Source organism: Podarcis raffonei, chromosome Z (assembly GCF_027172205.1).
Source record: "Podarcis raffonei isolate rPodRaf1 chromosome Z, rPodRaf1.pri, whole genome shotgun sequence".
In the NCBI taxonomy this organism is placed as follows: Eukaryota; Metazoa; Chordata; class Lepidosauria; order Squamata; family Lacertidae; genus Podarcis; species Podarcis raffonei.
In genome coordinates, this window is record NC_070621.1 from 25831548 (window position 1) to 25846010 (window position 14463).

At 41.3% G+C, this 14463-nt stretch overlaps 1 protein-coding gene across 2 annotated transcripts in view; it reads left to right on the forward strand.

The window, feature by feature from the left end:
• AMMECR1 (AMMECR nuclear protein 1) overlaps positions 1-14463 on the forward strand; it is a 129386-nt gene that overhangs the window by 94607 nt on the left and 20316 nt on the right. The window contains exon 5 of one of the 2 annotated variants that reach the window (XM_053373842.1): positions 10884-10977. In XM_053373842.1, coding sequence (XP_053229817.1) covers positions 10884-10892 — 9 coding nt within the window. In that variant the 3' untranslated portion in view covers positions 10893-10977. Of the gene's footprint in view, positions 1-10883; positions 10999-14463 lie in introns of those variants that run through there. The other variant, XM_053373841.1, reaches the window with a different exon arrangement.

Genomic DNA, 14463 nt, shown 5'->3' on the forward strand with positions numbered 1-14463 from the left:
ACTGTATGTTGAATTTGATCCCAGTTTATTCAGCAACACTTGCATCTTGAAACAGGTCCTGGGCAGCACTTAAGATCAAGTCAAATGTTGCCTCATCTCTGGTTGGCTACATGACAAGTGTTTTAGGGTACAGTCATTTAAGGTATCTAGAAATCTTAACTTTGTCCTAACTGGAACAGTGATGTACACAACTATCTAAGGGTACTTGAAATAACCCACCACTACAGCATTTTCTCTTTTGAATGCCACCTTGATTTCATTTTCCATCTCAAGATTGCTCTGGCCATTTTGGTCAGGGGGACAATAGTGTCCCTCTAGTACTGAATCGCTCATGGGACCCGGTTTCACTTCCCACTGTTATGGAGTCTGCCGCTTTGGGGATTTCTAGCTCATTGGGCAAGATGTCTTCTTTGTTCCTCCCATACGTTATCTTTTAATCGATACAGGAGCCCTGTATTATAGGTAAGTATTATTTCCATGAGTGTGGGGGACTGAGGCCAAGATAGAATCTAAGGCCAATTAATTAATTTGTGGCTGAAGTAGGAATCACACTGAAGAATTTCTGATTCACTGTTCATTCTCTTAATCCTGATTCTCCACCAATTCACAGCCATAATAAACATCAGTTGACTTTTTTTCGCTCTTAAGAGTGGAACTAGTTTTACTTTAATGGTTCCCTCTGAAACTGGATTTAAGCTGCTTGCTATTGAACTCTTGGGGCATGGCAATATTTTGCATAGCTTGTGTTATAAAAAGGGAATGGGTGTGGGAAGCAAGTAAAAAAGCAGGCAGGGAAGCCCTGACTCGTGAGTTCTATTCTTGGCTGTGTCACTGACTCATTGCAATCGGTTTGCTGAAATGTAATGTTGGACTTGCCCTCTGGCTGTTAAAAATAAAGTGGGAAAAGCTCTTTCTAGAGCTTTGCCACCACTCTGTAAATACTTTTTGTCTGCTGTCAAACTGAAAAAATCCTAGTCGACTGACCATACTGAGTTTTAACTTTGGGTAATTAAATGGATTAAAATTCATTTGAAAAATGATAGTTCTAAGGAAAACAAACAAACTTTGTTTTTCAGCTGATGCACACACATGTAGCAGTAGGCATTCCCTTTCAGAATAAGCATTCCCTCTTCTTCATTGGCAAAGGAGGGCTTTCTCTCTCTACATTTTTTATAAATACTTGTATTTTTTTTTAAAAAAAGCAACAACGGAATCCTTATTAAATCAGGAGTGTCTTTTTGTCAATCAAAATTATTTAATTGGTTTAATACACCTGATTAATCAATCAGACACTACTGCTCTACTTAAAAGTCTTATCCTCACTCAGTAGCCTACTTAACTAGACTACTTCATGGAAGCTGTGTTGCCCAGGTGAAGGCAGCTAGTTTTCAGTCCAAATTCAGTAAACCAGTTTTATATTTGCACAAAGAGGCATCCCTTTTTGCAGTGTGAATCTATATCATTAGTAAGGTTGGGAGAAAATAAAGCTCTCCACAAGTATCAGCCCTACTTATGTATCTACATGCAGGTTCCGCTATCTGCCTGCTCACTATCTGAAAATTCACTTAACCGCATTTAAAGAATTATGCACAAACTTTGCTGTGTGTTCTGCAGATTCACTTATCCAAACAGCCGACTTCCTTACTTACTTCCTTGTTTGTTTCTGCTTTTCTTGTTGGCAGCAGCCATTTTCGGGCAGAAAAAGCTCCTTCGGGGAGCAAGATTGGATACATCAGAGAGCAGGAGAGTTCAGACAAATCCGTTAGGGTTGGGTTTTGTTTTTGTTTGTCTTTGTCTTTCTTTTGTTGATTGCCTGCAGTCATTTCAGGAAGAAACCATGAAGAGAGTGGGGGAAAGTGTGTGGACAAATCCTGCATTATAAATATTTCTATAGGAAATAATGGAAATCATTGACTCATTATGCAAATACACTCTCCTAACAAACGATTTCCAGGAAATACATTGTGTTCGATAAACAGGACCTGCGTATCACTAAATTATTAGAAGACATCAACTATTCTTTTCATTTTTCCAACTACTGTCCATGACACTCTCTAGAATTACCTTTCCAAATCCACAATCATAGTTTTCTCTGGTATATTCCAACCTACTCAATCCCACCCCCAGTTTGCTTCCCCAGACAAGTTATTTTTTAAAAGCCATTGTATTGCCAAGCATTGCATGCATTTTTTTCCTGGTATGCCATCTTGAGGGTGTTTTGTGTTTGTTTTTTTTAGATATTTATCACACATCTAAAATTAGGTGATGAACATTTAGCATCCTTTGCCTTTGTTCTATAATGTTCAGAACACATTTTGAATTCCTGACAAATGCCTCTCTCATGCTGTTGCTCAATTAAAATTTATAAATAATTTATAAATAAATAAATAACTGGGACTTGTAACAAAATGTGGAGTTTTCCTGATCAGGATTCCAAACACTTCACTCAATTTCATTCTCTTTCCCCTGTTTTGTGGTGTTCCTTCCTCTTAGAGTGTTTTTTTAAAACAACAACAACAAAAACCACCACCACCACCAAAGATGTTTTGAACTTCTCCAAAGCATGATGTTCCCCAAAGGCTGCTAAAACTTGTGCCCCTCTTGCGCATGGGTGGTGAGGTGTCTCTTTGGCTACGTGAGTGGCACTTAACAGTCTGAACATTAGAAATAGAGATGGTTGTGGTGGTGATGGCAGTGATGATGGCAGTGATTCACTCCAATCATGTTTTGCTGAAATGTCTTCTGTTAGCAAAGAGAGCAGAAGCTGTCACTCACCCTCACTTGGGTGTGAAACTTTCCTTATGTTATTGCCGGCATACATCTTTGTGGGCACTTAAAAAAAATGCTTCACTCATGCCAGCTTCTACTCAGTTGCTAGTAGTGTCATGCCTCTTCCTGCCTTCTGCTCCAGGCAGTAAAGCCATGCCATTAGCACTCCTCCCCAATGGTTTTGGGCAAGTGCTCCACCACTGGCTTTGCACTGGAAAGTAGTACTAAGTAGGAGTACACTTCTCAAATCTATTCAGTGATGCTAGTATCACTGGGTTGTATACCACTGTATTGGCCATTTATTTTGTAGGGTAGCTTTCTAATTTTCATTTACCTTTATGTTTCTTAAAGCCTTACTCAGGCAGCCACATGCCTCCGAGCCCTGAAATGAGAGGCAGCTGCTGTCTCAAAACTTTTTGTTCGCATTTGGCAAGATCCCAAAATGGTGGTGGGGAACTGGTTTGGTATGCAGCGCTGGGTTGGAGGTATGTCCTGAACTGAGAACAGTATGTCACTGATGTATATTGGTGGCATGAAACACCATTTGCGTATCATTTTCATAACTGAGGTCATGCTGTTATTTATGCAGTCCCTAAAAGTGTACTATTATGCTTAGTACTCTTAATCTGAAATCATTGCCACCAAAAGCACAGGGTTGTAGCCGTTATTCCCAGAGTTAGTCAGATTAGACTAACAACGGGTCTGCTGAAATCATAATTAAAGTTGTAGGTGGATCATTGTAGCACATACCTATGAAATGTCATGATTTCAAAAAGTGAGACCTTAAGCAGCAGTCAATCTTAACTATAGTTTATTGAAACAAGCCGTCTTCATAAACCACAGTTTGAAGTTGAACTGCAGTTAGCAAGAACAGAAAAGAAGGGAGTCTGTAAGCCTATGGCTCACCCAGTCCTGTTTATGTAATGCTAAGCCATAGTTCAGAATTGTGTCTGAACGTAGTTGTTACTGCTTTAACTTCATCCCTGTAACTAGGAATCACAAATGGGGAGAGTGCTGCTGTCGCACCCAGGTCCTGCTTGTGGGCTTCCCACAACCACCTGGTTGGCCATCTATTAATCCTAAAATAGGTGCTGTCCTGTAGCTTGTGGACCGAGATGACTACTTATGCATTTTGCAGACTATCTTAAATATCAAATGTCAAAAGCTATCCATTTGGACTTTCTCTCATTGTTTGGAAGCCCTCAGAAACTAAAAGGTTTTTAAAACCATTTTGGCATTCTCACTGCTAAGGGTAAATCTTAAAATTAGAAAGGAACAGGTATGTTAGCATAATCTTGACCAGGCAAAGTATTGCAGTTTGTAGTTAACACACAACCACATTGCAAATCCAAATAAATATAAAGCTATTACTGTATTGTGGGGGGTTGGACCAGATAACCCTCGGAGTCCCTTTCAGCTTTACATTTCTGTGATTCTGTTTATTTATATTAATATTATAAGTTAATATCTCAGTCTAACTGGATTTACTTGGATTAGAAGGAGTTCTCACTGTGTTCAGTCGGTCTTGGTGTTTTCAGGATTTCATCCTAAAAGTATTACTTGGAAATGTCAGAAAGCACAATTGTTCCTTTGATGACATATTGATTCTGCCTCCTTCATCCCTTCCTCCTCACACCGGATGCTGGGAAGTGGAGTTGTGGCCACACAAGGGAAGGTGAATCCCAAAGCAAAGTGATGACCAAGGTCCCCGTCAGGTTGTCATTATTTTGCAGGAGGGAATCGGCTGCAACCTGGCAAATTTAGGACTTTTTGTGTTAAGGCAAGTGACAAAAAAATGCACTAGAAAGTGTGGGGAAACAATCAGTTGGCAAGTCATATAACCTCTGTGCAAGCAAATCTGGATGAATGCTCAATAACCAGGTTGCCAGGAAGCGACCTTGTGAACAGAAATTTCAGTTGGCACCAAGCTGACCTCTTGTTGGTGGTCTTACTTGAATAAAAGGTGATATAGTTGGCCCAGCAGCCCTTGTTCCTCTGACTGGCAGCAGAGGCCAGAGTGTGCTTTGCCTCAACTTTCACAATCCCCAGGCAACTGCAGTTGGCAGGAGGAGGAGAGAGTTCTTCATCTTGGGGGTGACGGGGTAGAAAGAGGAGCAAGCTACTTGCAGCTGCTGCTTCTCTGATGGATGGGTCCAGGCTAGCGTTCCCTCGCTGTCATGTTCTTCCTGGGATAGTTTCATTTCCCGTTATTTTTCGCCCTATAAGACGCACTTTTTCCCCTCCAAAAATGAAGGGGAAATGTGTGTGCGTCTTATGGGGTGAATGCAGACTCCTTGGCTTCAGCGATAGCAACGCGAAGCCTCCGAAGCCTGCACTCCGGAGGCTTCGCGTTGCTTCCGCTGAAGCCAGGAGAGTCTGCTCTTTGAGGCTGGGGGGCAGCAGGAAGGCGCGCAATGCCTTGCCGCTACTCTCCAACCCGGCTTCGAGGCTGGCGGTGGGGAAAGCAGCGCATCCCCCATCGCCAGCCCCAGAGGATGGGGGGCAACAGGAAGGCGTGCGACGCCTTGCCGCTACTCTCCAACCCGGCTTCGAGGCTGGCGGTGGGGAAAGCAGCGCTTCCCCCATCGCCAGCCCCAGAGGATGGGGGGCAGCAGGAAGGTGTGCGACGTCTTTTGCGCACCTCCCGCAAAAGCAGGCAAAAGCCACGCACTCTTTAAAGGGGCTCCACGGCTTCTGCTGGCTTTTCTAGGAGGTGCGGGAATCCCCCCACCTCCTAGAAAAGCCTGCAGGAGCCGCGCACCCTTTAAAGAGTGAGCGGCTCTTGGGGGCTTTTCCCCAAGGAGGGAGAAGGGACTGACTGGCAGAGTCCTGCTGGCTTTTGCAGGAGATGGGGGAATTCCCCCACCTCCCGCAAAAGCCTCGCGCTCTTTAAAGGGGCTCCGCGGCTTCTGCTGGCTTTTCTACGAGGGGGGGAATTCCCCCATCTCCTAGAAAAGCCCGCAGGAGCCGCGCACCATTTAAAGAGCGTGCCGCTCTTGGGGGCTTTTCCCCGAGGAGGGAGAAGGGACTGACTGGCCGTTTCAGTCCCTTCTCCCTCCTGGTCGAAAAGCCCACAGGAGTCACGCGGGGCTCCTGTGGGCTTTTGCGGGAGGTGGGCGAATTCCACCACCTCCCGCAAAAGCAGGGAGAAGGTCTTGGAGTAGCGCACAGGCTGCATGCAGCCTGTCCACTGATCCCAGAGCTGCGGGGGGGAAATCATATTTTTTTCCTTCATTTCCCCCCCTGAAAACTAGGTGCGTCCTATGGGCCGGTGCGTCCTATAGGGCGAAAAATACGGTAAATCTCTGTCATTTAAATTCAGCAAAGAAATTTCTTCATCTTTCTCTGCCTGTGCCCCTGCATGTGTTCTCCAATAACATTGTTTTGTCTTCCTGTAGTAATGGCTGACCACTCAGTTCAAACAGGAGAAATGTTCCTGCAGCAAAATGTACACCTCTGAATTGTCCCAAGAAACTCACTGTCCTTTCAGCTCTTTTGCTGATGGCCAATTATCTAAAGCAAACATGTAATTTACCATAGACGAAGGTTTCCACCCCAGAGAGATGTGGAAAAAATTCCACCCAACTGCATTTTGTTTAGTCCGGATGGATCTGTGGTTACTTCACAGGCATTTCTGTGCTTCGGGAGCCTTGCTTTGTTACATTTTTGGTCACAGCTGTTAACAATGCTGTGGAGTTTATAATGTGGCTCATACCCAGGGAGGATTGCCCTGTGGAGAGCCCTGTGGTTGGTTTGCATCCAGCTGATTAGCACAGCTTCAACTTAATCAGAGTGCGTTTGTACTCCAGTGCAGCTAGAAGCCACTGAGGCAACAGGTAAAAAAAGAGCTAGGATTTTATTTGCACATGGCTGATCACACTTTTGTAAAGTGGTGGTGGAGAACCAGTTAATGCAAGTTGAGATTTTGTGTTTAAAGATGCAGAGGGAGGAACAAGCTGTATCGGCAGAGTGGGACTGGGGTTTCAGCAATATATCGCTGGTGAAACTGCTACCACTCCTGGGTCCCTCAGCTAGCAACACTCGCTGGAGGAAGTCATTAGCAGACAAACTCGGAGTGGTGGTGTTTCACCAGCGATATACTGCTGAATGAAGCCGACATCACAGTCTGCTCCTCATACTGCTCCTAGGCAATATATTGATATATAGCCCACTTTCTCCTGGGCATGGTCGGCCAATTGGTGTCAAAGAAGGATAGAACGTTTTTTATGTATGCTACAACAGCAGCAAGAATACTCATCGCAAAGTATTGGAAGACGCAAGATCTACCCACTCTGGAAGAATGGCAGATTAAACTGATTGACTGTATGGGATTGGCAGAAATGACTGGCAGAATCCGTGACCAGGGAGAAGAGTCGGCAGAAGAAGATTGGAAAAAACTTAAAGACTACTTACAGAAATATTGTAAAATTAAGGAATGTTGAATGATGCTGGATTGAAATTGAGTGGTTTCTAGCTGTAATGATATAAAGGAATATGAAAAAAAAAATGATTGGATAGAAAACAAGGTGTTATTATTAGCTGTAATGCTTTAAGTTAAGGATTTGCTGAACAAATAATTTGAAATGGAATACAAGAAGGGGAGGTATGAGGAGGTCAGAGAAATATGTTATTGAAAAGTATGTATTATGAACTATATGTTTTTTTAATTTTTTTTTGTTTTTTGTTTGCATAAAAAATTGAAAACTTTAATAAATATCTTTTATATATATATATAGATATATATATAGATATATATATAGATATAGATATTGATATATATATATATATATATATATATATATATATATATATATATATATTGATATATAGCCCAGGCCTAGTGCTTATGTGGTCAGCTGCTATGTGGGATATGATGTCACACTCTATGAGTGTCTTTGGGAAATAAATGTAATCTTTTTTTTTTAATATATTTTATTAGGATTAACAATAGAAAAATAGAACAATAAAAACACAGAGAAACACAGAAAGAATATGAAAGACAACAATACAAACTTTCACAATACATAAAATACAAACATTTAGCAAGAGGAAAAAAAACAATCGTCACACATAAAATAAAATAAGAAAAACACAAATCACTCTTTTCTAAATATTCATCTTCACTTAACTTATTTTCCTGACTTCCTCACGCCTCCCTTTTTTATATCCCTTTTTAACAATTAGTTCAGCAAATTCATATCCTACTACTTTGTCCTTATATATTTTACCGCCCAAATTTATAATTTCAAATTTTTATCTCTTATTACTAGAACCCCTTCATTTTATTTCAATGTCATCAGCATTCATACATTTTACAATACTTCTGTAAATAAATTTTAAATTTCCTCCAATCTTCTTCCACCAACTCTTCTCCCTGATCTCGGATTCTGCCAGTCATCTCAGCCATTTCCATATAGTCAATTACTTGCATCTGCCATTCTTCCAAGGTGGGTATTTCTTGTGTCTTCCAATACTTTGTGATGAGTATTCTTGCTGCTGCTGTAGCATACATAAAGAAAGTTCTATCCTTCTTTGGCACCAATTGGCCAACTATGCCCAGGAGAAAGGCCTCTGGTTTCTTCACAAAAGTGCATTTAAGTACCTTTTTTATTTCATTATAAATTGTCTCCCAGAAAGCCTTAATCCTCGGGCACGTCCACCAAAGGTGAAAGAATGTACCTTCAATTTCTTTACATTTCCAACATTTATTATCGGGCATATGGTATATTTTTGCAAGCTTGACTGGGGTCATGTACCACCTATACATCATTTTCATAATATTCTCTCTTAGGGCATTGCATGCCGTAAATTTAATCCCAGTGGTCCACAACTGTTCCCAGTCAGCAAACATAATATTATGACCCATATCTTGTGCCCATTTGATCATAGCAGATTTTACCGTTTCTTCCTCAGTACTCCATTTCAACAGCAAATTATACATTCTTGATAATATCTTAGCATTGGGTTCTAACAATTCTGTTTCCAACTTTGATTTTTCCACCTGAAAACCAATTTTTTTATCTTGGTTATAAACCTCTCTTATTTGAAAATAATGTAACCAGTCTCGCACCTTCCCTTTGAGCTTCTTATAAGTCTGCAATTTCAACTTGTCACCTTCCTGTTCCAAAATTTCACAGTACTTTGGCCATTTTGCCTCCATATTAAGTTTTTTCATAGCTTTCGCTTCCATAGGTGATAACCACCTTGGAGTTTTATTCTCCAAAAAATCTTTATATCTTGTCCAGACACTAAATAGTGCTTTCCTGACAATATGGTTTTTGAATGCTTTATGCGCTTTAACCTTGCCATACCACAAATATGCATGCCACCCAAATACATTATCATAACCTTCAATAAATGTAATAAATCAATAACATCAAATGTTGAAGTGCAGTATAACTGGGTATCAAATATGGATACAGTGGTACCTTGGGTTACATACACTTCAGGTTACATACGCTTCAGGTTACAGACTCCGCTAACCCAGAAATATTACCTCGGGTTAAGAACTTTGCTTCAGGATGAGAACAGAAATCATGCTCTGGTGGCGTGGCAGCAGCAGGAGGCCCCATTAGCTAAAGTGGTGCTTCAGGTTAAGAACAGTTTCAGGTTAAGTACGGACCTCCGGAACGAATTAAGTACCACTGTATTGCACATTATGACAGTTTTTTATGTTCAGAGGCTAGCTGTTGTAATCAACATCACAATTTTCAAAGAAATATTTGGAGCAAACTTCCACCCCTAGGTATAAGTGAGCACACATACAGATTTTCTCTGCTCTTCAGGTTTGTGTGCTTGCCTCTTCCAAATATTGTACTCCCATGTTCTTTCAAATATTGTTTGAAATGTATTGTCATTAATGATTCCTCTCCAGTTTATCCCAGTTCTTCATTTAAATCTGTGATGTGTCATACTTTGTACTCTCTACTAGGAATATGGAGCAGTTGCGGATTATCTCAAATTCACAACCTTCTCACTGACTAACCATTTCTCTTTTCCTCAAAACGCCTTGTGCTCCAGAGCTGCAATACATGTCATTTGTTCTCTGCATACTGAAATTCTGATATCAAACTTGCACATCTATGTGACATATTTATCCTTAAAATATTGATCATTTACATCTAAAAGCTTTGTCAGTTCTGGACTTTGGTTAGTGCTGAGAGCTGTTTCCATAATGTTTCTCTCCCATTTGGAGTTTTGTACACTTGCAGGAGATGAATTGCTTGATCGGTGGGTTGCTTCGCTCTTGCTTAAGCTGACTGGGTGCTGGAATCAGAGTTGTTCAGGTCCACTTGGCCATGGAACTCACTGGGTGGCCTTGGGTTGGTCAGTGGCCTGGTTTACACGTAACATAGCACATAGCATAGCACTTTAGTGCTACATGAACAAGCTACAACGAGCTCAAAGCAGAGATTGCAGATTACAGCATAATCTGGTTAGTTAAACAAATCAGTTTCATAACCATGGTTTGAAGTTGGTTTGTCTGGAAACTGATCAGAGTTTGTTTCTCTGTTCATAACCACAAACCAGGATTTATCTAAAGTAAAACTAAACTCTGCAGAATTCCTTCTGCGAGAGGAAGAGAAGGGAGAGATTGTCAGGCTAAGACTTTGCTTAGGCTCAGTCCAGCTTGTGCACATAGCACTAAACAATGGTTTAGTGCAGGGTGGGGGCCTGTGGCCCTTCAGATGTTATTGGACTCTAACCCTCATCAGTCCCACCCAGCTGACATCCAGGGATATTGGGAGTTTTAGTCCAGCAACATCTGGAGGGCTGCAATTTCCCCATTCTTGCTTGAAGGTTATGTGTGAACTTGGCCAGTTTCACTTGGCCTAATATAACTTGCAGTGTTCTTCTAAAGATACAGCTGGCAAGGAGGGAGAGAACCTTTATCCACCTACCATGAATTCCTTGAAGGAAAGGTGATAAATGTGACAAATAACTAAACATATGGTGGAAAGAACAGTTTTAGTGTCCAGAAGCTTTCCATTTACTGCTAATAATTTATTATTAAGGCTAAAAATATGTTCAGCTGTGCCATTTCAGTGCACATTTCTGTTTACAATAAGGTGCATGAAAATCATCATCCCCGCCTTTTCTTTTTTCTTTCTCAGTGCCCTTAAAGATAGCCGATTTCCCCCAATGACGAGGGATGAGCTGCCACGGCTTTTCTGCTCAGTGTCTCTACTTACTAATTTTGAAGATGTCTGTGATTACTTGGACTGGGAGGTAAGGATTCTCAATTTTTTTTTCTCTCTGTGAAAAGAGTTGCTGCTTTGTTGAGCACAATTTCTCTGTCTTTGTTAAAACAAAATATGACTAGAATACTTTAGCATAGTCGCTTAGTACTGTCGTCCTTCATTAGAGTTTGTTTTGCACTGCACCAGGGTAAACATGCACAGAGGAGATGGTTATAGACCTCTACTTAATCAAAGTAAACATATGATGCTCTTCTGGAACAGTGTGTCGCCTGGCAAATAAACTTTCAACATTGCATTTAACTACAAGCACACAGAATTTCAATTTTTTCCTTTGACCAACCTTTGCCCAGATCATACCTAGTCACAGTACTATCTCAGAGGCCCATTTCTCACTGAGACAGTATATATTTGTCTGGACTGTAGATTGCAGGTGAGGCCCATTTGATGGGATGCTTCTCCTTACAAGAAAATAACTCACACTTAATATAAATAGTTATCAGGACAGAGGGTTTTAAAGTATCCTTCCCAACATGATTGTTTTGTGTGAGTAGGAATCATTCTGCCATGTGAAGTACTGCAGCCCAGGCACAGTGAGAACTAGGCCTAAGGAAGAATTTTCGAGTAACTGAAATGAGAGCATCCTTGGACAAACATGGTACAGGCCACACAGGAAGAACTACATAAATGTGCTTTTATCCCTTTTATTCCATAAATTTTATGGACGTGGCAGCACCTAAGTGAGCATTTGCCATTTAAAAACTGCATGTGGTTCTTTGTAGAACATGAAAGCTTGCAGGACAAGAGCATTTTCAGCATTTTTTACATCTCCTCATTGCAACAGCCAATTTATATAGGGTGCCTAGATAAGTTTCTGAAAATCATGTCACTTGCAACAATAATGGGCTCCTCATGGTAATTGCAGAGTGCTACATAAAATTACAGCATTTTGCTTTAATATGCCTCAGATGAGTTCTAATGTAGGGTTTTGAGTATTCCTGATTAAGTGACCATTAATGTTTCTTTTTCCCCTCTGTCATGCAGGTTTAAAATGTGTAATATCTGCTATGGTTGCTTTCACTGATAAGGCTGTAAATTACCTTTAGGGTTAGCCTTAGACAGAGTCACTTATACAACGCCGAAGAGGAGGAGAATGCACTTCACAGATGGAAAGGGCTTCTGATTGCCTGGGCCTTTATACCCCTTTTTGTTCTTGTTTTTTTAAAAAACAAAACCCCCAAAAAAACCCCACCCTTGAATGTCAATATTCAGGCACAGCCTGATCTTTGTGGATGTATCTACAATGAGAAAAGGTTCCTCTCCCCTCTAGAAATTCTACTGGCTGTTTTATAAGCTGCAAAAATAGAAATGGAGTTCTCGGTTGTATCATGGTTTCAGATATTAATAACTATAATGATCCTTTACATGCAACTTCGCAGACTGCCAGTTGGCTGCTTCGTGTGACTAACTTGTTGCTATTAACTGCAGTTCATTTAATTTTTGCGCTCAGATAAAAATGTACAAAATTTCAATGACAGTAATTAGTAGCAGAAAACTGGATATGGGTATGCTTAGAAACTACCTTTGTGACGTTGACATAGCTAACATTTTAGAGCAATTGAGCTGTGAACGATGTAGTAAAGTACAGTAAAGTACTCTGTGAAGAGCATTAAGTTCTCTAAAGATGCACTTGAGGTTTCCTAATAGTCTCAATATGGTTTTAGGTCTCTTCAAAGCAGCTATTGCATTCTGAAGCTAGCATTTAAATAAGCAAAAGGATACACAATTAAGACCAGTTCTTAGTGTCAAGTTTGGACTCTCTAGTTCATTCTAGTACATTGCCAAATGTCTATCCATTAATATAATCAAGTAGTGGAATGTCTTCTGGTTTCAATGAGCCGCAGAGCAAAGTCCCATAGGGTTTCACGGATTACTGTATAGCACACACACACAAAAAAAACCCCCAACAATCTTCAGGTGACCTCGTTCATATGTAGCTCTAAGCCAAAATATGGCTTAATGGAACAAGCAAACATGTTGGGGTCCTGCTGTTTCGCTTAGTGTTATGTCTGAACCTAGGCTGCCGACACACCACAAACAGTAGTCAAAGGTTTGTTCTGTAGCTTGCCACTCATGTGTTTGGGGAGGTAAACCATGAGCAAACCTGCGGCTTAGCTCACAGCAGGGCTGGAGGAGGAGCAAAGTGGCCTCTTCTCTCTTGGACCTGCACATTTGCTTGTTCATGCTAAGCCATAGTTTGGCTTAGTGTTAAGTGTGAACTGGACCAGTTTGATCTGCAATCCACAAGAGGCAGCGATGGCCACCAACTTGGATGGCTTTAAAAAAGAATTAGAGAGGTTCCTACAAGAGAGAGGTTATTAGGTTGCTAGCCATGATGGCTATACTTTGCCTCCACAGTCAGAGGTAGTAATGCTTCAGAAAACCAGTGGCTGGAAACTGCAGAAGGAGAGAGTGCTGTTCTGCTCAAGTCCTACTTGTGGGCTTCCCACGGGGGCATCTGGTTGGCCACTGTGAGAACAGGGTGCTGGACTAGATGGGCCACTGTCCTCATCCAACAGGGCTCTTTTTACATTCTTAAGTGCTGAAAACTGTCTAAATTCTTACTGTTTTGTTGCGGAGGGGGCAGGTAGTCAGGGAACTTAGGGCTGAGCTGCACATTACCTTGGCAAATCTGTACTCAGAAAATTATTCCTTCTCCCTTAGAAGTGCTCTCTCTAAAACCCCCATTTTCACCCACCCAACTTGCTTCCATTCTTTGAGCTTAGCTGATGGGGAGGATAGGCCAGTGGGATAAAAATGGCACTGAAGAACCTTTTCACGAGGCAACCAACAGCTGTGGGAAAGTTTTAACCACCCTCTTCCACCAGGTGATTATTCTCTGCATGTGTTTCCCCACTACAATACTTTCCTCACAAAGAAAAACACAAGGTTAAGAGCATTCGGATTTCCTTATGCTGCATCATTCCACCATTTAAAAGAAATCATAAAGGGATATGGCTATGTTCTTCCTCCAGCACCTGAGGCATTATGCCTCCAAATGCCAGTTGTTGGGGATACTGCTGTTGCACTCTTGCCCTGCTTGCAGGCTTTCAATAGGCATTTGATTGGGCACTTTGAGAACAGAATGCTGGACCAGATGGGCCTTTCGTCTAATACAGCAGGGCTTTTCTTATATTCTTATAGATACCATTCAGCATCAACAAAAGTAGCCACTCATTTATTACCACTTAGAGGTGCCACATAATGTACTTAACCTTTGCTTGGTTAGGTACTCATTCTAAATTACAACAGTTGGGAGAAAGAAGGAACGGATTTCCAGGAAGATTGGCAATCAGTACTTAAATGTCAGAGAGTAGGGACAGCAGAAGTGGCTGGCTGGTTTTTTAATATGTTTTCAAAATCTTGGCATTTATTTGAAGGGTCTTCACAATGGAAACTAATTGTTCAGCGGGACTTGGGGTGCCTTCCCCCCTTT